We start from the raw sequence: 13,609 nt of genomic DNA on the forward strand, positions 1-13,609 counted from the left end.
TTCAAAGGCCCAGTTTGGACATTAGGACCTGTTTTAGGTAGCATACTTCACACCATGGGTCTGAGGAAATGGGAGCAGCGTCTGCCCCCCAGCATCATGTGAATGACAACTGGTGGAAAATCTCTTGCCTTGCTCAATGTTCGTGATTTCTGCCCACACTCTGCTTTTTGGAAGGAGAAGGATCACACATATTGGATGAATTACTCATACATGGTTTTCACAGCTCCTTTTTCATGGGGTTTGGTGGCCATGCTCAGCCCCCACCACATGGCAGATGTTACTGGGGGGGGGGGGCTGAAAAAACTGAACACATCGTAAAGGCCATCCTCTTTTTATCCCAATGCTTGTATTAGTAAATTAACCTTCCAGAATCCTCAATGCTACACTTTATCTGTAAGTGCTGGAAATCTACTATAGTAATTTGAAGTATTGATGCCATATAGACTCAGTCATTTGGGAATATCATCCAGTAACTTATTTTTCCTCTAACAATTGTCCAACATTTCTCTTGCTAGTACCATAAACACACACAATGCACACACAACCCAAGATCTGTAACAAACAAACAAATCCCTCTTATGTTTCTCTCTCTCTCTTTCTCTCTCTTTCTCTCTCTCTGTTTCACCTGAGAACAGCACCTACAGTTTCCTTTAAAGTTTTTTTTTTTAAAAAAAAAAATTAATTAAAGAAATCTAACCTCACCAGCTGCTGGTAATCAGATTCTTCAAGGGATTGTCTAAGACACAACACTGCCCTAACTTAAGACTGAAGATGATATGAAAGGAATAAAGAAAAGACAACCAACTGGGAAAACATGAAATGGAAGTTGTTCAGCATGTGGGTACAAATTTGGCACTTGCTCAAAGACTACGTCTGGTGTGCAATTGGTGAAAGGAGGCCCTATCTGGAAGGAATGGGGCTGATTGGTTGGGGTGGTGGCAACAGAAATATGGTATGTCCAGTTGCAGCCCATGCGGCAGGGTTTGCTCAGTTCAGGGCCATCGAGGTGGAGCAAAGACCAGGGTGGGAGAAGGACACGCTTCCCAGGTGATTCAGTCAAGTGGCAATTGATGATTGGAAGGACCCATCTAAAAATGGTTCTTGACCAATAAGGAAGGGAGGCCAGATGTAGAGCCCAGTATTTTGGGGGACTTTTTTCAGGGATGAGACTCCATAGCTCAGTGGTAGAGCATATACGTAGATGTTCACAGAATGACCCAAGTTCAATCCTTGGCATCACCCAATCTCAGACCCTTGGCTGAGAGACTGGAGAGCAACTACCTGTCCTGTGGGACAGCATGGTGCTAAGCGGACTACGGGGCAAACCTGGCAGAAGACAGCTTCATAAGTTCACAAAGCGTGGGCTACAAAAATGTGCAACTCTGCAAAAGTTGAATGCAGCCTGCGCAGCGCTAAGGTAAACCACCCCAGGGTTCTGACAGCTCCTCCATATTGATGTTCCTAAGTAGGATGCCCCTGCGATCTCTCCTGTGGCACTGAGCAGCCTCAGCAATGTTTTAGACCAGATCTACACCAAGCAGGATATTGCACTGTGAAAGCGGTATATAAAAGGCAGGAGACACACTACTGCTTTGTAGCGGTATTGAAGTGCACTGCCAACTATTGGGGCCCATTGACACATACCATATACCGCTTTCATAGTGCTATATCCTGCTTGGTGCGGATTAGGCCTTAGAATGCATAATGCCGCATGGGCCAAAACTGGTTGGGTCTCCGCATTCCAGCCAGACACAGAAGCGCCTTGAACTCTAACTCTGGAAAGGAGGAAGGAAAAAAAAGTTGGAAAAGTTGGAAGGGGTAGTATAAAGAATTTTATCATCTCCCCCCCACACCCCAGACAGGTGCATTACCCCCACCCCACCCCTAACCCCCAATCTTATTTTTTTTTCTCTTTAAACTGTAGCACAAAACAACAGAACACATTCACAAGCCACTTGTTGGCACTGTGTACCTGAGTGAGAATTTTCTAGAACATTGTAGAACAAACAGCCATAAAGTTTATTTGAAAAATAATAATAATAATAAAAGGTTGAACGGGTAAGACTTCAGTGCTTGGGTATAGCAGCTGAATTACTGGCATTATGTTACCCATAGCTTATTTTCGTCCATTATTTTATTCTTTTTGTCATCGTGAGTTGTCTTCTTTGTCATGGTTTCTTCCTTTGAGCCTTGTGTCTCTCTTAAAATTTTTGTTTTGCTTTGAAAAAGTTTTGTCGGTTTGCTTTTAAAAAGTTTTCGATGCAGGCTGATGTCTGCTCACCAGCTGACGTCCCAACTAGTTAAGACTAAGAGTTTTAAGTAACAGTCAGTGTATGAGGATAAAGTTTGTGTGCTTGGCCACTGGGTAAAGAACCAGATGGGGCTTTCCACTGAAGTCCTCCAAGGTCAACACCGGGAATGTGGACAACCCCTTATCAGTTGGCTTGTCCTGCAATGTGGTTTTCACTGTCACTGCCGTAGTCCACATCGGGGTCGTCATCCTCTTCCTCGTACTCGTCGTACATTTCGCCATTGATGTCCTCGGGCTGCATTTCCTCCTTGATGTGAGAGGTCTCCTCGCTTTTGATGCCGTAAGTGCTCTGGATAACTGGCATCCCAGGCTCTGGGCTGCTAGACACGCTCGAGTGCTCCGAGGGCAGATGCGGGGAGGGCATTCCTGCCATGGCAATGGCCCCTGGGTAGACTACGCCGGCCGTCGCAATAGGGATCTGTGCTTGCTGTCTGTTTGGCAGTAAAGGGGGAAAAAATACAGCATGAAAAGGAGATAAGCCTCATAGGCGTGCACAACACATTTCATTAGGGTGTGCACCCCGGGATTTTTATTTCAAAGCTGAACATTTATTGAATACTCAGTCATAAAGGACATTATTTATTAAGCACTGTAGACACACTGCGGCCTACTCCGCATTCAGCTTGCCTGGCCGTGGGAGGGCTGTTGCAGGTGGGGCTTTGTGACGACACTGGCTGGAGGAGGGACTTAGGAGGTGGTATTGGCTTTCAGGACCCCTCCTCCTGGCCTCTTTGAAGTGTGGTGCCTGGCAGAGAAGCTTCTGGCAGAGTGATTCCTTTTCACTCCTGCTGCTGGGAGGAATGGCGCACTGTCCATGGGCAGCGGCAGCAGAGCAGCCAGAGGGCAGCTGGAGAACCGTTTCTGCTGTGTCTGGATCCTCCCCTGGTTCCCTACTCAATGCCCCCCCCCTCAATTCAGTGCTTATTGCTTGAGACATTAGGCACACCTCTTGTGCACGCCTATGATAAGCATTTATTTATTTATTTATTTATTATTTAAAGTGCTTTTTTAAAAAAAAATCCCAATCCTTGGCCAAAAATGCTCCTGAAGTGGCTTACACGTAGTTACTGTATTTCTTTGATTGTAAGGCGCCATCGATTGCAAGACGCACACTAATTTCAGTACCACCAACAGAAAAAAAAGCTTTGATTCTAAGAATAATAATCGCACCCGCGATTCTAAGACGCACCCCGTTTTTAGAGATGTTTATATGGAGGGAAAAAAGTGCGTCTTAGAATCGAAGAAATACGGTAGTAAAACAAAACAATCTGTGCCCACTGGCTTACCATCTAAAAAGACATGACACACGAGGAAAAACTTATGGGCAAGAGTGTTTATTGGATTTTGCAACCTCTTAGCAGAAGAACCACGCTGGATCAGACCACGGGTCCATCCAGTCCAGCACTCTTTTCACACCGTGGCCAACCAGCTGTGCACCCAGAATCCACAAAGAGGACATGCGTGCAACGGCACCCTCCCTCCCATGTTCCTCAGCAACTGGTGTACATACTGCCTCTGATAGTGGAGGTAGCATAGAGCCATCAGGATTAGTAGCCAATGACAGCCTTATCCTCCTTGAATTTATCTAATCTCCTTTTAAAGCCACCCAAATTGGTGGCCATCACCACATCTTGTGGTAGTGAATTCCATAGTTTAACTATGAAGAAATCTCCCACCAATCAGCTTCATAGAATGACCCCCGGGTTCTAGTATTATGAGAGAGGAAGAAAAGTGTCTCCTTATCCACTTTCTCCACACCATGTATAATTTTGTACACCTCTATCATGTCTCCCCTTCTTAGCCTTTCTAAACAATCCCAATTGTCATTACCTTCCCTCATTAGGGAAGTTGCCCCTTTCTTTCCCTACCACTGTCCTGACAAAAATTGCCTCTCTAAAGCTACTATTTACAGTTCAAGGGATGCCTCCATTTACAATTATATAGACCTCAGGGAGCAGGACAGGGAAACACATCAGTGCAGGACCTTAGAAGGTTGCTGCCTGTCAGCCAGTGAAGGCTGGAGGCTTGAATTTCAGTGGAGCAGTGAATCCACTCTGGGTTTCAGCCAGACCCAGTTAGAACTCTAAAAGAGATATCCATGTCAGTGGGGTGGTGAATCAGCTCCGGGTTTCAGTCAGAACTATAAAGTATTTGAGACAGTAAGCGTATATACACCAGTTGCTGGGGAACATGGGTGGTAGAGTCCTGTTGCACCTGTGTCCTGCTTGTGGGTCCCTGGTTGACAGCTGGTTGGCCACTGTGGGAACAGAGTGCTGGACTAGATGGATTCTTGGTCTGATCCAGCAGGGCTCTTCTTATGTTCTAAAGGAACTACCCAAGTTTGAAAGCTCCTTTAGAGTTCTGTCTGGTTCTGACTGAAACCCAGAGCAGATTCACCGCCCCACTGACATCAGAGCCACCAACCTCTGGTGCAGTCCCTATAGCCAATACTGGGCTAAACAGCCCACAGGTTTGCTTGAATATATAAGGTAGCTGCACATATACATGTCCATCCAACCTCAGCGATGACATCCATACTGCTCTGGTAATGTCAAAATCAAATCTAAGGCAGCTTCCTCAATCTTACACTCTCTCTAACGTTAATAGATGGGGACGACTCTTGCTATCACTTTCCTAGGCATGCATAAAGTGGGTAGAAGTACCACTCCAAGCATCTGCTTAAAACCCTCCTTTTCAGAAAATGGGAAGCTTGGAAATACAGCCCATGCGAATGTACTAAAGCGCCGAGTTATTTTAGGCCCTCTAAATTCCTTCTCCAAATCTTGGAACTCCGGCTGTGTTTATATCCCCGGGAAGCTCCAGGGTCCCTGCAAACTGAGAGGTTTAGCGCTGATGCTCCTTTTGTTGTCTTGCAGCATGGACTAATTCAATTGCGATAATATTGTGCAGAACATGCTCCACATTGTAATGTCATCAAAGGTGTGTCCATCTGCAAGGAAAAGCCTTGCTACAGGAGACAAGAGGGGGAATCCGTGGAGGGGAGCAGGCTTAATTGAGAGCGAAACCTTGCCATGGTCCTTTACGCTGTGGGTATAATAAGCCCCGGAATGATCCCAAAAGGCTCTGGGGCAGGGTAGGCTCTGAATTCCTTGCCACATTTCCAAATCTCTTGCTAGTCCTTCAAGCATTATAACAAGACAAACAGACCTATCTGGAGACAAGGGACTGATTATCAGTTACCCCTTTCCTCCAGTCCTATCAGAAGAAAACACAGGGCTGATCATCTGTTCAGGAGGAAGGTGCAACAATCTCTGAATCAGGGCCACTTTATCCGTCCATAGGTTGACGACTTTGCCTGTGTATAGATGATTTCTCTCTCTGCAAATGCCTTCCTGCTTTCCACTACTGTTCCACTCATCCTGATTCAACATGGGGAGCTTTGCTGACTGTTGAGGTGTCATAAGAGGGAGCATCACTGCGGGGTGAAAAAGGCCTCTTGGTTTTGCTTTCGTGATTCCTAACTACAGCTGCTGTTCGTCACCTGGCTCTCACTGAGTAGGGCTCAACAGAGTTCCGCAGCAGGTAGGACTTTACATTTGCGAGCCAAATTGTGGGCTTTTCTCCTAATTCAGGCAACTCTTTTGCACTTTTTTTGGGTGTGTGTGTTTCAAGCTGTGCAAATTGCTCTGAAATGGGTGCAAATTGGGACATAATTTGCACCAGTTGCTCAGAAATTGGCAGAAATTGCTCAGAAATTGTCGCAAATTGTGGAACCTGCAAAACATGTGCAAAATGCCTAGAAAATCTGTAAAGTGGCCCAACTCATTGCAGACTAAACTGGGCGCCGCAGTAAGCATTGGAACAAAGTTCAGGGGGCTGGAACCAAGGAAAACCTGCCAAACTCTACCCCCCAGATGGATTTCTTTGACATACCTATCACTGAGGTGGTAAAGCTGTGTTTGGATTGTACCACTTCAGAGTGAAAGTGGGGGCTCACATGATTGAAGCCTTCTCCATATATATATATATATATATATATATATATATATATATATATATACACACACACACACACACACACACACACACACACACACATAAAAAGGGCTTCTGTGTCATGAAAAAGATTAGGCAGGAATCCTTGATGTTAAGTTTTATAAATGGAGGAGGGGATTTTCATATGGAACCCCTAAAGTCTGAAGTGAGACTGCCCAGGTACAGCTTTATCATGTCTGAGAACAACTCTAGTCTGATGTGGAATTGACTAGACCAGCAGCTTTCTGGTCTAGTCTATTTCACTCCAAAAGGAACATCTTTCTTTCTCTTTCTTTCTTTAATTTTTAAAGGGCTCCAGGGATGTACACATGTATGGATTGGTGCAAATAATTTCCACTAGGAATGGGCTGGATGGAAGGTGTGTGTGTGTGTGTGTGTGTGTGTGTGTGTGTGTGTGTGAGTGTGTGTGTGTGTGTGTAAGTATGTATTATATGCATCATGGGCTTTATCAAATAGGGACCCGCAACAGCCACACCAACATGTACTGAGGATTATTACAGCAGGATTGGTGCAAGATTAAGGCCTTCCTATTTGCCCAGGTATTTTAGATGAAATTTCATTTTTTGTAGTTATTGGTTGTTTTTATTACATTTTAATCTATACATTTGTATTGTATTGTATTATTGCATTTATATCCCGCCCTTTTTCCTCCAAGGAACCCAAGGCGGCGTACATAATCCTCCTCCTCTCCATTTTATCCTCACAATGACAACCCTGTGAGGTGGGTTGGGCTGAGAGTCTATGGCCATAGCTAGACCTAAGGTTTATCCCTGGATCATCGAGGGGTCAAACCTGTTCATCTAGGTGACACACAGGGGATCCAGTGCTCAGGCAGGGGTGAACCCTGGATGATCCCAGGATAAACCTTAGGTCTAGCTATGGCCTGTGACTGGCCCAAAGTCACCCAGTGGGTTTCCATGGCCGAGTGGGGACCAGAACCCGGATCTCCCGACTCCCAGTCCGACACTTTAGCCACTATACCACACCGGCTCTCTCACTGGCTCTTTGTGTGAATAGTTTTATGCAGACTTTTGTACACTGCCTTGGAATCCAAGATTAAGAAAAACCTTACTTAAATACACGCTTCAGGGGCCTTGTTTAAGCTTCCCAGAGAGCACTGTATGCTGCAGATAACAGCAGCTCTGTGATACCACCTCTAGGATTTTGAAAAGCTATCTGTAGTCCCATCCTTGCCATGTTTACCCAGAAGCCCCCATTTCCCCCGATTAGGATCATGGCCTTGCACCTTGATCCTTTGCAAAGCAAGGCATGTCAAAGCGCACTGAAATCAATCCCTTCCAATTGCCCCTAACTTAGCGCAGGATCGACATAGCCTTCGTTGCACACCTTGACAAATCTTTTGTCCTTCAGCGACCCCCAAAGCTGCTCCCTTTAGATGTCCCGTGGTTGTCTCACTTGGGGTGCACGTTGCTGTAACCCCATAGACAAAACTACCTCTGTTTCAACACAGACGCCCCCCAACTTAGATAGAACTTGGCGAGCTCAATAGGGAAGTTGAATAACATTTCAAATCTTGCAAGATTAATCCCCCCCCCAAACACTGTCAAGCATCAGTATTGGCGAGATAAGTGGAATTTTGGAGCCTTTGTCCTTGCCTATTCTTTTCTCCAAAAGGTCCTCCCCTCCCTCTCTTTTTAATCTCCCGATGCCAAGGGTTGGCTCTCTTCCCCATGTTTGTTTCAGCGCTTACCAGTGGGATCACTGGACTTGCCAACACCACAGGGTTAAGCGGCTCAGATTTCTGGGCTGAGCCGCTTATTATTACAATGCACACTGTAGCTGTTTAAAAAACTGCCTGGTGACACTTAGCAGTAGCTGGACAGATTCATCTCCGTTCATCGTTACTGACATCCATTAACCAGACTCAAGCAGCCGGCTCTCGTTCCAAAAACGTTGGGCACCGTCCAGCCGCAGTAAAGCACTTTTAAGTCTCCTTGATTTCAACAGGCGAGATGTAAACCTGTACTTAGCTCTCGTACTGAATAAAATAAATAAATGGGACTCCAAAGTGCTTAACTTGGGATGGGTCAGGCATTGATGCAGTTATCAAGGTAGAAAGCCGTAATGCCCTGTAAGCCGGCAGCCATCGCAAAATCCTGTGGCAGCCAATTCCCTACATTCGTGGTGCATTATGCGAGGAAGGACTTTCTCTTTCTTTCCAGTAGGTTCAGGACAGACCAAAGAAAAGTCCTCTTTACAGAAGGCATCATTCGATTTCCAGTGTTCAGGTGAGAGCGCTGCTGCTTATGCAGCCTAAACAGAGCCGGCCTTGTGTGCAAGCGGTGTCGGCAGGCTTGGGGGAACCCCAACGTTTGCAGAAGTGCAAAAAATATTTAGAACACAGGGAAAAAAAACCCCACTCTCTCTCGGTATGTGTGTGCATGTATTTTAAAACAGTCTGAGGAGGACAGAGTAGGCTCAGTGACCATGGAATGCTGAGCATTTGGTTGGCAGGGTGGGGAGCACAAAATCAGGTGGGAAGGGGGCGTGGAATGAAATGGAGCTCCATAGAACAGTGAGCAGGAGCAGTCCACATGCTCTACTTGAAATTATGTAATGGAATTCGTTGCCACCAGATGCGGGGATGACCACTGGCCGCTAGATGACTTTAAAAGGGGACTAGACACATCCATGGAAGACAGTTCTATAAGTCATAGAATCTTAGAATAGCAGAGCTGGAAGAGGCCTTTAAGGCCACTGAGACCAACCTCCTGCTCAATCCACCCAAACAGATGGTTGTCCAGCCGCCTCTTGAAGGCCTCTAGTGCGGGAAAGCCCATGACTTCCCTTTGCCACCATGGCTATCTGGCATCTCTAGGTTCAGAGGCAATACGCCACTGAATTACGGGTTGTTGGTAATCAACAGGAGGGCAGGGCTGTTGTTTCCATGCCTTGCTTTCCATCCCATGGGACTTAATAGGAACCCTTGGGAACCAAGCTTGCCAATAATTAGAAGTGGCAAACGCCGTTTTCTGAGTTTTGCCGTGACGTGCCAAAAGTCAACTTATGGGCATGGTGCTGGATACGCCCAACCCTACCAGATGAATTGGCTGGTGGTCTCAGCTTTCCCCATAGATTCCATGGGGCAAGTAGTTGGGCGGGTAGACCCTAGAGTGGTGGGGGGTGGGGAAGAGATGCAAGAGGCATCCAGGTGGATCTTCTTAACTTGGCCCCTTTAGTTCCGCCCCCTTGCGTCAGGAAAACCCTAGGTTCCTGTCAATGCCTCATAAGGTATTTTGCTTGCGAGGCCAAACTACTCATTGTCCTTCCCACTGAGGTAAACGTAATACGCCGTGACGGGCCCATACCCAACATTGAAATACTGCCTCATCTCTTGACGACGATTGCGCATGATTGCCTTATATTCGCCAATCCGCAGCTTCTTCCCGTCCACTAAACAGGTGCGCTTCGGCCTGGGCTTGTACTTGTAGTCCGGGTACTTCTCCAGGTGCTGCTTGCTGAGGCGGGCCTGCTCCTCGTAGTATGGCTGCTTTTCAAGGTTCGTCATAGCTTTCCAGCGAGAACCTGTCAGGGCAAAAAGGAAAAGGATAACTGTCCATCTCTGAGACCGTTCAAAAGTGGAAACCGTCGTCAAAGGGATTTGGAATATTTGGGAAGGGGCTGTGGGGACATTGGGGGGGGGCAGCTGTAAGCTCATTTGGCAATTGGAGGAATGGTGCTGGGCACCAGCACAAAATGGCTACCATGGAGGTGTGCCAAAAGACAAATAACCTGACTCCCAAAGCTGAGTACAATGCAGATGTGGGGTCAAGGCCCCAACGCACTGAATAATGCCTTTGCTCCCAGCTGGCTCCCTTAGTGCCAAGTGCTTCCCTGACACCCCACTGTCCTGTCACAGCTCTCCCTACCTGCCTGCCACTCTCTTTACCCACCCACCCAGCTTACCAGACAAAAGTGAGAGCTTCGGCTATTGGGCAGTATAGAAATGCAATCAATCAATCAATCACTCAATCAGTGACAAGAGTCCCTTTTGCTTTTTTTCCCTTCTTGGTGGCTGAGCACAACGCAGAGGAGAACATCCTGCAGCTGCCTGCCTTCTTCATTTCCTAAGAGTGGCCATGTGTGGCCCAGAGGCATTCATGGGAAATGAAGCTGGAAGTAAATGGAGGCCCCCACTTTGAGTAAGAAAATGGATTAATTAAAAAACAAAATAGAAAGCGCTGGGGACAAAAAAAGAAAAAGAAAAAGAAAAGGTGTCTGGAGGCACGCAAGTCCCCACGGTCCCCATGCCTACCCCTTGATCTAGCGGTACCCTGATATTTTAATTTTCATCAACATAGGGGAAAAGGTAGATGGTCACCTGCATTGCTCTTATGGTACCTCCAAAGGACACTGGCAGGGCCATAGCTAGGCTTAATCTGCCCCGGGCAGGCTCCTAGTTGCTCAGTTGCTAGAGTCAGCTTGAGTGTTTGCCCAGCATTTACTCTACCTGGAGCGTTTGCCTGGCACATCCTCTCTGCCACATTGAGGTCTTTAAAAGGAGTGATATGGGGATGAGCAGCCCACAGGAGGCTTGTGATCCCCTCTAGGTGTATGATTCTATGATATCAGGGGGAGGCAGCACACTTGTGCAATGTGCTCAGTGCCACAACTGGTGTTAGAGGAACAATATGGGCTGAAGCGCTTACACAATGCCCTGACTGCCGTGTGGATAACTCTGGAGGTGCCAGCAACCACGCCAACCAAGGGATGTGTAGATGGAGCCTCAGAAGGTGTAACTGCATTAGCCCCTGGCTTCTCCCCTCTCTTTCTTTTTGTTGTCTTGTGTCCTCACACACCCCAGTCTAAATTTAGATTGTAAGCTCCTATTTTGTTTAAGTTATCTTGTAAAGGGCCATGTGCACTGATGTTGTTTAAGAATAATAGCTCCTTCTCCCTTGCTTCCCCTTAGGCCTGGAACTTCCTCCCAGAACACCTGCACGATGCCACAATTCTTACTTCCTTCACATCCCTCCTTAAATCTGATCTTTACCATGAAGCATTTCACATAATCTTGTAAACCTCCAAACCCTACAATAACTAAGCACAAATAAATGCAATTGATGGAAATAAATGCATAATCCTCCTCTTTCAGCTCATACCTCCGTTGCTCACCTCTTCCTCTGATGTCTCCTCTTTGAGCAAGGATCTGTCCTCCTCTACTTGGTAAAGGAGAAGAGGGCAGAATGTGGATCTGGATCTACCAGTAAATGTCTGGTTGATCTGCAGTAGATTTCTGATTCCCATTTTTTTTAACAATAACAACAACATGACTTCCTGCTGCTGCCCTGAATTATAGTGCTGAAATGAAGTTTGGAGTAACCAGAAGTATGGAAGAACTTTAATTCTAAGTGTATATCTTTCATACCAGGCTCTGTTTGGTGACTCTTGGGATTCTAGTTTAATAAAAGAAAACAAAACAAAAATGAAGTAGTTTGTGAAAGTTCTGTGTCTGACCATGAAAAGGACCATGCACAGTGATGAAATAATAATAATAATAATAATAATAATAATAATAATAATAATAATAATACCATCTAACTGCCAAAGGAAGTGAGGCAGGTGGCTACTAGGAGGAGGGCTTTCTCCGCTGTGGCACCCCGGTTGTGGAATGAGCTCCCCAGAGAGGTCCGCCTGGCGCCTACACAGTACTCCTTTCGTCGCCAACTGAAGACCTTTTTATTCACTCAGTATTTTAACACTTAATTTTAATTTAAATTTAAATTTTCCTGTTTTAACTCTGTATTTTAATCTTATATCAGTTTTGCTGCGTGGTTTTTATCCTGGTTGTGCTTTTTATACTGTATTTTGTATTTGTGCTTTTAACCTGTTGGTTGTTTTATCACGGTTTTAATTTTTGTGAACCGCCCAGAGAGCTTTGGCTATTGGGCGGTATAAAAATGTAATAAATAAATAAATAAATAAATAAATAAAATTAAAAGAGTAATCCAAGGTCCTTACAATTATTTAAAATTATCTGCATGAAAGTATACACACATTCACACAAACACATGTAAGGATGCATCCAATATTAGTCTAATTTGTCCTATTCATTTCAAAGGTTTACTCTAAGTAGGATTAACATTGGATACAACCCATGCACGCTGTATCAACCGATATGTTGCGTTGGTCTCAAGAAATGAATGTGACACAAGTGATTAAAGTTATGCCTCTTAAGGGAAAAGCCTTTCTTGCTGCGTGAGCAAACAAGACCAAGGCAATGCTTTGCAAATATTTGGGGAAAGAAAAATATTACAACTAGAGGAACACTATTCATTGGTTGTCCAGATTGCTTTGCCGAGAGGAGCAGGGCGGGGGGATTTTTGTTCTTTAAAAATAAATAAAAAAAATACCCAAGATGCTCATAAATCTGGGTTGGGAGATTTGTGGGGAAAGAAAAGAAATGATCCAATGGGATATTACTCAGTCAAGTCTTGTAGGGCTCAGTCTCTTTGGGAAAATTGAGATGTGCCTGGCTGTGAAAACAAACACCGGATGGAAATTATTCCATTCCTCTGTTCCAACTGGAAAGTGTCGCAAAGACATTGTGGCGGCTGATCAAACTATAACTTGGGAGACATTGTGTTGTCCTTCCTACTCACTGCATTTAGCTCATGGTATTACTACTACTATGCCTAGATCATCACACCCCCTGGATGGCTTTTAATATACAAAAAGCTTAAATTTCCTCCCTTTAACAACACATTCCTTGTTCGCCCTCACTCCAAGAAAAATACCCCCAAAAAATCAACTAGCTTTTTTTTTATAGTCTCATTATCATATTATTAACAACCCGTTTTTCCACTTGTCATGCTAGGTGGGTGTAATGTGCCGTTCTCTTCTGAGAGGGTGAAATGCAGATCTGGGAATCCAACAGGAATCCAACGAGTGGAAGGCAGTGTGGCAGAAAGAGTCACATGTACTCCTCTCCAGCAGGTTATGAGGAAATCTAAGGACATAACAAGAAAGCCCAGCCCAGCAATATTACAGGGCAAGAGACGTGGTGGTGGTGGTGTGACAAATTTAGGCCTAATCTACACCAAGCAGGATATTGCACTACGGAAGTGGTATGAAAGCGGTATATAAGAGAGATGAGCCACACTACTGCTTTATCGCAGAGTGGATACAAATCATGGGATTTTTTAAAAAAGAAATCAGATTGTTTTATTTAAATCGGATTTTTTTTATTTAAATCGGATTTTTTTTTAATAAAATGCTTTTTGAGGAAGAATCCATCTAAAGATAGTTTTCTATTTAAGA

General features: G+C 45.1%; 1 protein-coding gene across 7 annotated transcripts in view; it reads right to left on the reverse strand.

Annotated features, from left to right (window-relative positions):
* Nucleotides 1-1,915: 1,915 nt before the first annotated feature.
* SOX5 (SRY-box transcription factor 5) overlaps nucleotides 1,916-13,609 on the reverse strand; it is a 606,763-nt gene continuing 595,069 nt past the window's right edge. For 6 of the 7 annotated variants that reach the window (XM_063134784.1, XM_063134786.1, XM_063134785.1 and 3 more), the window contains 2 exons: nucleotides 9,658-9,874; nucleotides 1,916-2,742 (listed from right to left, as the gene is read on the reverse strand). In XM_063134784.1, coding sequence (XP_062990854.1) covers nucleotides 2,436-2,742; nucleotides 9,658-9,874 — 524 coding nt within the window. In that variant the 3' untranslated portion in view covers nucleotides 1,916-2,435. The remainder of the gene's footprint in view (nucleotides 2,743-9,657; nucleotides 9,875-13,609) is intronic. The other variant, XM_063134787.1, reaches the window with a different exon arrangement.

The sequence above is a fragment of the Elgaria multicarinata genome, chromosome 9 (genome assembly GCF_023053635.1).
Source record: "Elgaria multicarinata webbii isolate HBS135686 ecotype San Diego chromosome 9, rElgMul1.1.pri, whole genome shotgun sequence".
Classification (NCBI taxonomy): Eukaryota; Metazoa; Chordata; class Lepidosauria; order Squamata; family Anguidae; genus Elgaria; species Elgaria multicarinata.